This window comes from Artemia franciscana, chromosome 1, assembly GCF_032884065.1.
Source record: "Artemia franciscana chromosome 1, ASM3288406v1, whole genome shotgun sequence".
Classification (NCBI taxonomy): domain Eukaryota; kingdom Metazoa; phylum Arthropoda; class Branchiopoda; order Anostraca; family Artemiidae; genus Artemia; species Artemia franciscana.
Window position 1 is genome coordinate 5,077,234 of NC_088863.1, and position 14,135 is coordinate 5,091,368.

The following is a 14,135-nucleotide window of genomic DNA, read 5'->3' on the forward strand; positions in this document are numbered from 1 at the left end:
GAAACTTCAAACTGGGTTGTGGAGTCAGAGTCTTAGTTGAACGGAGTCGGTATATTAAAAATGATTGAAGTCGGAGTAAGTAATAACTTGTAAAATCTAGTTAAATGAAACTTCAAACAGGGCTGTGGAGTCAGAGTCTTAGTTGAGTGGAGTCGAAGTCGGTATATTGAAATTGATTGGAGTCGGTGTAAGTTATAAATTAAAAATCTAATTAAATAAAACTTCAAACAGGGCTGTAGAGTCAGAGTCTTAGTTGAATGAGTCGGAGTCGGTACATTGAAATTGATTGGAGTCAGAGTCAGTTGTGAGTTTTAATCTAGTTAAATGAAACTCCAAACAGGGCTGTGGAACCAGAGTCTTAGTTTGAATTGAGTTGAAATCGTTGTACTGAACGTAATTGGAGTCAGAGTCAGTTATAACTTATAAAATCTAGTTAAATGAAAGTTCAAACAGGGCTGTGGAGTCAGAGTCTAAGTTTAATGGAGTCGAAGTCAGTATACTGAAAAGGATTGAAGGCGGAGTCAGTTATAAATTATAAAATCTAGTTAAATAAAGCCTCAAACAGGGTAGTGGAGTCAGTTTTAGTTTAACGGAGTCGGAGTCGGCATATTTAGAATGATTGGAGTCAGAGTCAGATATAACTTATAATCAACTCCACAGCCCTGAATTGAACTAAAGTGACTGTTTCAAATAAATGCTGATTCCCTAGATGATGGAAAGAAAGAGACAAAGACAGGAAGAAACACACTTGTCCTTATAAACAAGAAACAATCAAGAGAGATAAAACTCTACAAAAAGAAAACTTCAAACGAGACGATGGCCAGTAAAATCAAAAGACTAAAACAACGCGGATATTTCGCCTGTATAAAACAAGGCGTCTTCAGCACAAGACAGAAAATTAAAAGAAAACTCATCTAAAAACAAATAAAAACCACCACCAAATATAATAAATACAATTGTCGCTACTTATCCACGTAGGGAAAAGCAGCTATGCGAGTTACTTCAATGAGAATCAAAGAGCAACTGAGGAAAAATTTATGAAAATTCAAACTTAGTTAATTATTCTGTTGCGAAATAATCCTCTTGTAAGCTAACATTGAAGCAACTCTTTTTGGTCTAGTGGGTAATCTTTTCCCCTGGCGATTGTGTAAAATTTTAATTCCCCCATCGACTATTGGTTCATTTTTTTAAAGAATATCATAAATTGGGTCAATATTTAAATTCCCTGTGTCTCTATTTATTGAAATATTAGCAAATATATGTTTTTTAATTTCTATAGCCTCCCTCGCCCACTGAGAAAAACCTCTATCATTAGAAATAGCTGTCGCCTCATCAAATTGTATAAAATGTTCAGGATAAAAGAATGTGTGTTCAGCTAGAGCCGAAACAAAAGTTTCGGGAGGCTTTCTTAGTTGTAGGGTTTTTTCTATTGAGTGGCGATGCTCAATAAATCTTTCAGTAAATTGTTGGAGAGTTCTAACAATATAAAACTTTTATATTTGGCCAACAAGAGGCAGTTTTGTCGAAGGGTTTTAGATTCTGTTTTCCAACCCCAATTTCTTATTCAAAAATAATTTCTAAGGTAGAGTCATGAATTATGGTTTCTATTGATAAAGTCGAAGCTCCTCAAGAACTTAGAGCTGAAATCGTAAGGAAACTTAAGACTTTTAACATGAAAAAAATTGATAATGATATAACAAAAAATGACATTAAAATACTTTCTGATTTGAAAAACGATAAGACCCTTACTATCACTAGGGCAGATAAAGGCAATACTATTGTAATTATGGACACCGATGATAATGATCTTAAAATGAATACAATCATTTCGGATACCACTTTTTACAAAAAATTGGATTTCGATCCTACAGATAAATATGTAAAATCGATTAGAAAGGAATTGGAGTCCCTGAAAAATAATTTACACATTACCCCACAATTTTATAATAAATTTTATCCAAGAGGTTGTTCCGCACCAAAGATCTATGGTCTACCCAAAATTCATAAGACGGGAGTCCCCCTCCGTCCCATTGTATCAACTTTTTCATCACCAGTGGCAAAATTAGGAAAGTGGTTGTCGGTGGCATTGCGTCCACTCTTAGGAACGCAAAAATCATATATACAAAATTCCACTGATCTTACTAATAAGTTAAAAAAATTTCACACTAGAGGAGAATTCAATTCTCTGTAGTTTTGATGTAGTGTCCATGTGTTCAAATTGTAATGTGAAAAAGTGCGAGGATATATTAAGGATGAAATTACAAAAGCGAGTTTGGAGATTGAAGTCATTATGAAATTGGTTATTCTTGCAAATGAACATTCTCTTTATTTTGGTTTTAGAGGTGAATTTTATAAACAGGTGTTTGGTTTGGCTATGGGGGCATCTCTCTCCCCTTTGTTGGCAAATCTCTTCATGGAATCTATTGAAACCTCCGCCATACACAGTTTTAGGCTCTCTCCTTGTTTCTGGGACAGATTCATGGATGATGTGGTCTGCATTTGGAAACACGGTTTAGAGTCTTTAGACCTTTTCCATATACATTTAAATAGTTTTGACAAAAATGTAAAATTTACAGTGGAGCTTGAAGAAAGTGATAAACTACCTTTTCTGGATATCTTATTGATCAAAACTGAGTTCCATTTACTTTTTTCAGTCTATAGAAAGCCTACCCACAGTGATAGGTATTTGAACTTTCACTCTTGCCACCCTATCTCAGTAAAACGAGGGGTTGTGATTGCACTGGTGGATAGAGCTTTCAGAATTTGTTCCCGGGAGTTTTAAGATTCTGAGTTGTTATATTTGAGGGATGCTTTATTTTGTAATAGCTACCCGATTAAATTCATTGATAAATTAATAAAAAATAGACGCATTAAACACAACAGTAGGGTTATTGGGGTTTCACAGTGCACAGAATTAAACTTACCGAAACGTTTCATTTCTTTACCTTATGTACCTACTTTGGGGGAGATGCTTAAAAGAATTTTGGGTAAACATAATATTGATACTTGTTTCCAATCAGTGAGACCATTAGGTAGTTTTCTTAATTCTGGGAAGGATTTAACCCGGGGAGATTTAGTTAGTGGGGTATATAAAATTCCTTGTTCCTGTGGAAAGTTTTATATTGGTAGAACTCACCAACAATTTGCTGAAAGATTGATTGAGCATCGCAACTCAATATAAAAAACCCTACAACTAAGAAAGCCTCCCGAAACTTTTGTTTCGGCTCTAGCTGAACACACATTCTTTTATCCTGAACATTTTATACAATTTGATGAGGCTACAGTTATTTCTAATGATAGAGGTTTTTCTCAGTGGGCGAGGGAGGCTATAGAAATTAAAAAACATATATTTGCTAATATTTTAATAAATAGAGACACAGGGAATTTAAATATTGACCCAATTTATGATATTCTTTTAAAAAATGAACCAATAGTCGACGGGGGAATTAAAATTTTACACAATCGCCAGGGGACAAGATTACCCACTAGACCAAAAAGAGTTGCTTCAATGTAACAGAATAATTAACTAAGTTTCAATTTTCATAAATTTTTCCTCAGTTGCTCTTTGATTCTCATTGAAGTAACTCGCATAGCTGCTTTTCCCAACGTGGATAAACAGCGACAATTGTATTTATTATATTTGGTGGTGGTTTTTATTTGTTTTTAGATGAGTTTTCTTTTAATTTTCTATCTTGTGCTGAAGACGCCTTGTTTTATACAGGCGAAATATCCGCGTTGTTTTAGTCTTTTGATTTTACTGGCCATCGTCTCGTTTTAAGTTTTCTTTTTGTAGAGTTTTATCTCTCTTGATTGTTTATTGTCATGTCTGGCCAGTTCGGCTTAGGAACTTTCACTTATAAACAAGATAGATGTACCTGGAAACAGCGAACACGTGTGTCCATCCGGACCCATCCCTAAAAGTAGAACATCAAATACAGGAATCCGATCATTGAAATTTTTTCGTAGTTTCTCCTCGTAATCAATAGCAGCATTACTGGCTGAAATTAAACAATATCAATTGTGATATAAGCAAGAAGACACAAGACACTGTATTGCCTCAATTTACAGCAAAATAACCAAGAGAACTGTAGACCAAAAATACTCTGTAATGCAATGGATCCTAATAACTAGGAAGAATGATTCCATCCCCCCATGGACATTGGCGTCAATCCATAGAAATAAAGGGGAGGGGTAATTTTCCATTTTTTTTTATGAAAACATAATGAAGCCCCACTTCAATTGATACCACTGCCCATGGATGGTACTTATATAACAGCAATGAGTTCTAAAGGCAAAGAAAAAACTCAGGATTTTAAGCCATTCGACACCTTATTAATCGTTTTGAGAGCCTCAGCATCAGCTGACCGTCTCAAAGAAAAAGGGCATATTAGCGAATTTTGATGACACCACAGGCAGTTCTCAGAGCTGCCAAATTATTCAAATAGTACTTCCTTAGAATTTAGGTAGAAAATTAAAGTGGATATTCAATGTGTCAATAGTTCTAAAGCTAACGAGAGATTGAAGAAAATATATATTCCTTTACTAATCGCTAAGCAAAGCGCTGTCTATTCAATGTACCTATACCAGAAATAATGCATTCCCTGTGTATGCAAGGTTGTCGATCAAATTGGGTAGCCCCATAGGGAACCCTCAAAGCTGTCAAAGTGCTAAAATGATATTTCATTAATGTTCTCCAAGCAAGTGTACTAGAATGTAATGAATGCCGGTCAGGAAAGAATGTCCTTTCCTGAACTTAAAATGACAATTTTCCTCCGGTTTACTGAAAAAAAAAAAGATTCACAGTTTTATTAAAACTAAACATCTCTATCTCAAAACAGGAGAAGTTGAAAGGTTTTTACACAATTTCTGGGATATTAGATGCCGGCTTTTAGTTTTCTGTCGTTTGTTCGGATCTCTTATCAAAGTTCTGCAAGCTATGCTAAGACCACCCCGTGACTTCTAAACGGTTTTTTGATGGACGAGAATAGGTGATTTGTTAAGGTGTTACATCCCCTTAATACAAATGAAAATGCTAATAAAGGCTGCAGCCGAAATTTTTGTTTGGGGGGGGGGGTTGTTTTATTCGGGGGAGGGGAGTAGGGTTACAAAAAACTTAAAAAAACACATCAAAATTTGTTTATATGTATTTTCGTCACATTTTTATGAGTTGGACAAAAATTTCGGGAGAGTGGGGGGTTCAACCCCCCCCCCCCCCTATAGATATGGTCTTGATCACTGGGAATTTCACGGAGGGAAACAAGCGCTCAATAGCGTCTGTAAAACTTAATGTAGCCACGCAAGCTACATAGTCAAGGTAGCTGGGTCTACATTAGTGAGTCTTTTTTCATAAAAGAATACAATTTGGAAATGTGAAGATTTTTCTCAATCGAGGGAAATATAATAGAAGGCACTGACGAAACTCTACCTACTGTAATAATTCACTCTTCTACACAGCAAGAATTATCCCTTGAATAATTATTCTGACTTGGAAAAAGAATCCAGATTAAAAATAATTATTAGAAAAATAATTATTAGAAAAATAATTATTAGAATAAAAAATTATTAGAAAAAATAATTATTAATTATTAGAAAAAGAATCCAGAAAAAGAATAATTAGTATACTGAGAAAAAGAATCCAGAGCCTTTATTTGGGATGTTTTGTTAAGTTTCTTCTTTTCATTTCTTCTTGGACACCTAACAAAAATCTAATTAATAAACACAACAGACCTCACATAAGACTAAAGTTGGAAAAGCTACACAGGAAGCTCTCAAGTACTGCTCTTCATCAATTCTCTCCTTGTAAATAATCTCGTAAAAAAACTGTAATTAACATTTTCGTTTTTAGAATTTTTTGTATGAATTTATTTTCTTTTACTCTACATTCTAACACTTATTTACACAGGTTTTTTGTGGATAAAAACTAAATTATTATTATTATTAATATACAAAGCTTTGCCTTTAGCCACAACGCCAAGAACACGCCTCGAAGTATTAAAAATACAAAAGATATTTCAAATAGCGACAATACTAAAATGCTTTATTGATATGAAATATTATGAAATAACCATACGTATATATATATATATATATATATATATATATATATATATATATATATATATATATATATATATATATATATATATATACTTAATATAAAATAGCTATAATAAAAAAATAAATTTAAAATAATGTTATAAAATGTTTTAATGTTACAATGCTTCACATGCTAATCTAAAGTTTTCGTTTATATTGGATGACAGGTTATATCGTTTATATTGGTTATATCGTATCGTTATATTGGTTATATCGTACATTGGTTATATCGTATCGTAATATACAGGTTATATCGTATTATCGTTTATATTGGATGACAGGTATTGCTTTAGCTTGCTTTGCCTTTAACGTTACATATCTTCGTTTACGCCAACTTTGTTATTATGTTTTAAAGCAACACTTAAAATCTAAAATAAAACTAATTCAGTATTTTGAAAATTCCCCTAAAGCTCATTACGAGCTAAATACACACATAAGGAAAACTACTTTTTTATATATTTTTTTTTTATATAATTTATATATTTTTTTTATATGGTTTATATGATATTTTTTTATATGACACCTCCTCCTCCGCAGAATTCACTCCTTATATTGAAACAACAAAATACCTAGCATAGAAGTCCAGCTACTCAAACGGATGCTTTACATTAGGATTTGTGATATGCTCTATAACGGACTACAAAACGTATTTTTGAAAACCAACTGTTACTATTTAAAGCTTCTTGACATTCTGGACTGACCGATTATTATTGAATGTTGGCCTACTGCTAATTCCAACCTTTTGAATCCAGTTACCGTTTATCACTACACAGCCCTTACCCCTGGACCTGTGGGGGCAATGTCTTCCCCACAGGCATTTTATTGGACTTTTCAAATATTTTGAACAAAATGGCTTTATAATTTTTTTTATTGAATGTCTCCGGAGGTTATGGGAGGGGAGGTAGAAAAAAGTATAACGAAGGAGTCTTTTTACTCATCAATCACTTTTGAAAGAACCCCCTAAAAGTTCCACCCTAATTACATATAAACAAATTTTACTGTTACTTTTCGTGATTTTTTTTTATGCCCCCTTCATACTAAATCCTGGGTAGCATCCCGCTAGTGTTCTAGTAAAAGAAGAATCCTCTTGGTAAAATTATGGGGAAGCCGACGGATTTCAGACCTAAGACGCAGTGATTATAGTGGCCGAAACATGCATGAGTACCAGCCTATTGGTTTCTGGTTAGCTATAACACGCCTTATCAGCAAAAAAGTGTACTATCAACATGAAAAAAAAATACGTGAAAATTATTCAAAATTACGGGTCATTGAGGTGTCAACAGGAATAAACTGCTTCTCATCGATAGGAAGAAACGTAAGCAATTTTCTTTTGTACGTCCCAAACGTCGATTCGGAATGATGAACGGGAACTATCCTTTCGTCACAGAAGAAAAATTTCCATTTGGTCAGATCTACTTTAGCTTCTCTTCTTAAGAAGCCACTGCATAAGAAATCGACCATTGAGCCTCCTATAAGATAAAGAAGTAACTTAATTTATTAAGCGGGCAATAACTGTATATATGTTATTTTTTTCTCAAAAACGGTAATATATTTTTTTCTGAAAATTCGCATGCTACCATTTTGGGGTGTGAAAAAATCATTTAGATAGATAGGTCACAACGTTGGGAATAGTCATATAGGGATTTAATTTTGAGAATAACATTCATATGAGTGATGTCACAAATGCCCAGACATCTAATAGTTTAATAATTTTACTTTCTACAGCGAATAAAATAAGATGAAGTTAAAGTTGTTTTGCAAAAGAGATTAAAAGAAGTGCCTTTATTTTCACTGATCAAAGCTTGGTCCCCTGGTACTTCTGATAAATGACATAGCATTTATCACTAAGCTGATGAATTCCAAACAAAGAAAATAAAAAAGGGCATTCAATTAAAATTAATTAATTTTCAATGTATTAAAACATTTTCAACGTCACGGCTTAAAGCGAAAAATATGTTAAAATAAAGGTACATAAATAATCCACTTTTACGTCCCTTACCGAAGCTGAACATCTAGGAAAAATTGTAGTTGGATAAAGAAAAGTGCTTTGACGGAGTCATTGCCGTCTGAAGGTACAAGAAACTAGGGGGTTACCATAGCTGCAATGAGCCGTAGCTTTAGGGACGTGAATAGCAACAAAGACCAAACTGCCTTTCCATCATAAACATCAACGACAAGAAGAACAATATGGAATTCTTTTCGCAAGACAGTGTCCAAGGGCAGTCCTCAGCAAAACATAAATATATAAAAGAAAACAGACTTGCAATAAAATACGACCATTAAAACTAATACGACCTAATACTAAAATACGACCTATTAAAACTTTCCAAGTATCCTTACTCCAGCGATGCTCAACCAGGAGCATATATAAAAAATATTTTATATATTTATGTTTTGCTGAGGCCCTTGGACTTAGGGTTGAAATATGCACTCAAATATATAATTCCACTGTCTTGCGAAAAGAAATTCTTCTTGTTGTCGACGTTTATGATAACTTTAGGGATAAAGGGATTCCCTAATAAGGAGTTAGGGGAAGCTTCTACAGATATTAAAGAAGTTATTTGAAGATACTATATTTTAGAGGGCTGATTGTGGCTCCTTTCTTTAGGAGGGGTCATGCACCAGCTTCACCCGAGTTTCTGGTGCATCGCTTGCCAGAGATGTTGTCGATGTACAAATTTCATTACTATTATATACATACGGGAATGTTTAACCCTCGGTTCCAGAATCCCAGACAGCAACCCTTTTGTGCGTTAGCCGGCATCTGTCAAAACATAAATTGACAGACCGTTGTCAACCTCCTGCCACGGTAAGGCCAACAGCAGATTTCTCGTTGAGCGGATAGGGACGAAGGCATCCCCTAGGGCAGTGGTTCCCAAACTGTGGTACGCGTACCCCATGACGGTATGCAAATTTTTTTAGAGGGTACGCGGCCGGCCAAAAAAAAAACAACAACAAAAAACAACCCTTTAATTCTAGGACTGACAAAGTTGTCAGAATTGTTCCTTTTCGACTAATAAGCGATTTCAGTGGGGACACGTTGACGCGCGCACGTCACTAAGGCTTAGTCATCAGAGTGGCTCTGTAGGCCGGTCAGTCTCTCGTGTCACTGCACTGCGGTAGGATTGCCTGTTACTAAAAACTTCCTCTCAGTATTGTTACATTTTTGGGGTCTGTTATGTTATTCTGCAGACACTCAATCCTGTTCAAACAGTATGTCAGTGTATTGATTTAGGTACGTATGTGAATTTTACAATAGAATTAACAATGGACAATTGGCTACTAAACACAAGGCCTCATTAAGATCTGAATCAAAGTTCTGGGCCATCAACTTCACGAAATGAAAGTAGTCCTGAACGTCTTGTTACTAATGAGCAGCCCATGAAAAAAAAACAAAAAAACAAAAAAACTGGCAAATGAATCTAAAAGTAAAAAAAATAAATATGACGAGTAGTATTTAAAATTAGGTTTTGCTAGGACTGGAAGCTCAGATGAGCCTAATCCACAATGAGTTAATTGTTCTGAAATTTTATGAAACCTTTTATGAAATCTATGAAACCTTTTCTATGAAACTCTTTTGGAGCGCCATTTTAAAAGCAAACATAAGAATCTAGCAAAAAAAGGAGCTACAGAACTTTGAAAGTCTGTTGGAAGATTTTTAAAGTAGGAAAAAAACAATAAAACAGTTTTCTGTTGCAGAACAAAAGTGAAAGCGCTTTAAAAGCCTCTTAAAAAGTTAGCCGTTTGATTGCAAAGGCTGGTAAAAACCATATTAATGGCAAAAATCTAATCCTCCGTGCAGCAGCAAAAATTGTTTCTTGCATGTTTGGAGAGAGACAAAAAGAATTAAAACATTTCCATCATCAAATAATAAAGTTTCAAAGAGAATTAGTGATATGGCGCATGACACAAAAGAACAGCTTGTCGGAGCACTTCAAGGTAGTCCTTGCTTTGGTATACAACTCGATAAAACCACAGATGTCGCTGGTATAACCAAACTGATCGTTTTTGCACGTGGCATTTTTCAAGATGAAATATTTGAAGAAATTTTATTTTGTAAAATACTTAAAACATCGACAAAAGGTGAAGATATTTTCAAGCAGGTAGTATGTTCAATAGCAGTCGAAGCTCCAAGAGGCAGAGTTTTTTATAAAAATAGATACATCAAAGAATCGAATTTCGATACTTATTCAAACATGTAAATTTTATCAAATTTAATGGTACCCATCAAAAGTTATGAGCCTAATAAAATTTGCCCAGTTTTGAAAGAGGGGGGAAACAACCCAAAAACATCAAGTACTCGAAATGAAAATTACTTCATCAGATTCAGCATACTTGAGGACCCAACTTTGGAGGTTCCAACCTCCTACATACAAAATTTGGAATTTTATAAATTTGTTTTTTGCCAAAAAAAAAAGATCACGAATGTGTGTTAATTTTGTGTTTTGTTGTTTTTTTCCCCTGGGGTGATCATATCAAAAAAGTGATCTTAAAAGATTGAGAGAGGGCTCATTTGATAGATAACCAAAAGTTCAAGTACCCTTTTTAAGTGATCAAAAAAATTGGACGGCAGCTAGCCCCCCTCTCATGCTCATCTTTTCCCAAAAGTCACCCGATCAAAATTTGGAGATGGTCATTTTGTTCCGCATAGTCGAAAAATCTAATAACTATGTCTTTGAGGATGACTTAACTCACAGTCCCCAGGGAAGGGCTTTAACTTATGAGCTTTGCCCAGTGTTTATATATAGCATTGATTGTTGGGAAGTATACAGAGGTTTTCAGGGGGATTTTTCTGGGAAAGGTAGGGAGCCAGGGTTACATGGGAAGATATTGCCATGGAGGAATTTTTCATGGGGGAAGAGAATTTCCCATGGAGAGGGTTGTATTTTCCAGTTTTATTTAAAAATAATTAGAAATCAAATAAAAAATGTGTTTTTTCAACTGAAAGTAAGAAACAACATAAAAACTTAAACCGAACAGAAGTTATTCTTTATATGAGGGGGATCGTCCTTTCGTCAATACTTCGCTCTTTACGCTAAAGTTTTTTTGAATTTTTAAAAGAGCTAAAACTGGTTAAAAAGTATTGTGCGACAGATATTACTGGTTCTTCCGAAAAATTATGTGCGAAGCTAGCTATTGAAGCGCTTTATAGGCTAGGATGTTTTTTTCGCCTTATCCGTCTTTTTTCTGTATGGGATTAAATTTGTTTCTTTTGTATTACTTTTACTGTTTTTCTTTTGTATTTTACTCCTCCTAACCTCTGTTTTGTGAAGTGGGTGATAAATAAATAATTATTATTATAAGACACTTTATAAGCCAAAACTGCACACTCTTGCCACAATACAGGAAAGTCAACACAGGAAATTTGCCACAGACAACCAAAAAAAAAAAAAAAAAAAAAAAATCTTAACATATTCAGATACCATTGGCATTTTAACCAAACGAAATGCATAAGAGGAAAACTGAATCTGCAAAAAAAAAAAAAAAATATATATCTCAACCTACCGATAAATCATAAAACAAGAAATTAACACACCGAATGGGAGCACTCCTTCACTTCACCAATCACAATGAAAACTTTCCTAAAAGAATAAATGAAAATAATTTACCTGATAACCCAACAGTAAATGCATTCTTTTCTGCTATGACAGACTCAGCCGCTGAAACCAATATCTCTATAAGTCGTTCGGAAACCCTTTGGCTATCTTTGACAACTTCAATTTTTCGTACATCTTGAAAATTCTCACACATTTTAACGCATGCTGATAGAAACATCTTAGAACCTGAGACAAAATTACTTGACTTAGTCTAATACTTTTAACATTTTGTAACAAAATCGTCTCACCATTGACATTTCCACCATAGTTTTCTCAGTCATTGCGAAACTGGTACCATTTTTCACTTTTTTTTTTATCACGTGAAGTAACTGGCATGGCAAATTAATATCTTTCATTTTTTTCCCTATCATCACACACATCATCATCCTTTGCTATTGTCTGTAAAAAAATTGCCTGCATATTTTTCTGTCATCAGACGAGAGAATTGAATAGTGGATCCAAACTATTAGGGAGTGAGGATCCTTGCAAGAATTCCTGCTCTAAATTAAGACTGAAGACCAAGTTGCATACCTCTGCTTCTATCTACCATTTAGCAGTAATTTCTGAAAGGATACTTACAAATAATATTTATAGAAACACTATCAATATTAGATAACATATTTTCATTTCTCACTTCCAATTTTCACCATTAGTAAACATACTAATATCATTTTCTACAATTATGACTATATCATGATGAACATGAAGAAGGACAAGTCTGGCGAGTTTTTCCTCTGTCATTTTATTTCTCAGTCATGTTTTCAATTGCGTGGAGGTAGAAAAAGTTTATTCAACAAATGCAACATTGACAGGTAGAGTTATGAGGATCTGCAAAAGCACTGAAGTATTCAGTACAGCATGTAAAACATCTGCATAGCAGCATGACATGAGTGCGAAATTGCAATGAAGCATTATTAAAACGAAAGTTAGGCAAACAGTGAAAAAAGCTGCACCCCCCCCCCCGGTGGAGATGGGCTCTAAATGATGGAATTTTCTAATTTCAATGTTATTTTTGGCCTCCCAGGACTTGAATTAATAGGAAAAGACCTTTTAAACCAGAAAATATTGCAGACATTTAAATTCAAGATTTTCCCTCTAAAAAAGGGGGATTTCAGCTGGGGTGATTTACTGTTGCACAAATATCAGGCCAAAACCATATTTTTATAGGGCTATGAAACTTGAAAAACAACAGTAAACTTCAAAAACATTACATAATGAAAGGTTTAGCCTACATGTTAATAGTTTATTTTTAGAATTTTTTTGGATTAAGTAATGGTGGTTTGATATATTAAGTTATAGAGATAAATAAGAAGATTGGAGATAATGCAATATATTGGAGAGCTGGATTGAGAGCTGAAACTGTGAGTTAATCTTTTATTTATCTGATAGTAGTAGGGTTGAGTATGTCTGTTTGAAACTCCATGTTGGATCTGAATCATTTATAATAGGTGTTGTTTACCATAGTCCATCTGCCCCTGATCAATTTATTTCACACCTAGCTGTATCTGATCTCATATCTAAGATGAATGCTCGTGAGCACTCAACAATCTTTTTGTTTGGAGATTTTGAAATGCCTGATGTTAAGTGAGTTGAAGGTATAGGATTTCCCCCTGAAAGTAGCCCCTGCTGTGTCACAAATAAATCCCTCACTGAAAACCTACTGACATAGATTATTGACCAACCAACACGATTAAGGCACCAGCAACAACCCTCCTTACTAGACCTATTTGTCACAAATGATCTTGAACAAATCTTTCTGCTTCCTATCACCCTACAATTGGAAGCAGAGTCTCTTGACTGATTACAGGTTAAGCTCAAGAAGGAAAATAAAGTAAAAAAAAAAATCCTTTGCAGATTTTGAATTGATACAACAGGACCTGTCAAAGGTAAAATGGGAGAGTGCGGTTGACAGTGGTAACATAGAAAAAAGATGGGAGGCATTAAAACAGTAGTCCTAGCTGTAGGAAAAAAAACATACCCATATATACTGGTCGCCCCTGCCAAAAACACTCCCATTCCTACCCAAAGAAGTTAAAAGGGCTAGAAGGAAGAAGAAAAGAGCATGGAATAAACATGTAAAGTGCTGATGTGATAACCACTATGACAAGTTCAAGAAATGTAGAAACAGGCTAAGAAATTTGACTCGGAAGATCATAGAAAACACCGAGAAGGCAATTGTAGCTGACGCAAAGCTGAATCCAAAGGGGTTCTGGCGCCGTGTCTCAGCAGCTAATCCCTTTAGACATGATATCCCAGATCTCATGAAAGAGGAGGGCAAAAAGGCCTCAGAGGCTAAAGAAAAAGCGGATTCGATCAAATTTATCTTTGGTACAAATTTCTCCACTCGGCCCATAGCAAACCCTCGACTCACTTTACTAGAGCAACAAACCCAAGAACCAATGTACATGCTAACTAAAAGTATAGAGGATGTAAGGCTTAAAG

The 14,135-nt window shown here is 34.6% G+C and overlaps 1 protein-coding gene across 1 annotated transcript in view; it reads right to left on the reverse strand.

Moving 5' to 3' along the window:
- The window catches only part of LOC136024813 (6-phosphogluconolactonase-like), a 40,481-nt gene that overhangs the window by 15,037 nt on the left and 11,309 nt on the right, over positions 1–14,135 (reverse strand). Inside the window, exons 2-4 of the mRNA XM_065700291.1 lie at positions 11,706–11,879; positions 7,359–7,565; positions 3,876–3,998 (exon numbers count right to left, since the gene is read on the reverse strand). Coding sequence (XP_065556363.1) covers positions 3,876–3,998; positions 7,359–7,565; positions 11,706–11,871 — 496 coding nt within the window. The 5' untranslated portion in view covers positions 11,872–11,879. The remainder of the gene's footprint in view (positions 1–3,875; positions 3,999–7,358; positions 7,566–11,705; positions 11,880–14,135) is intronic.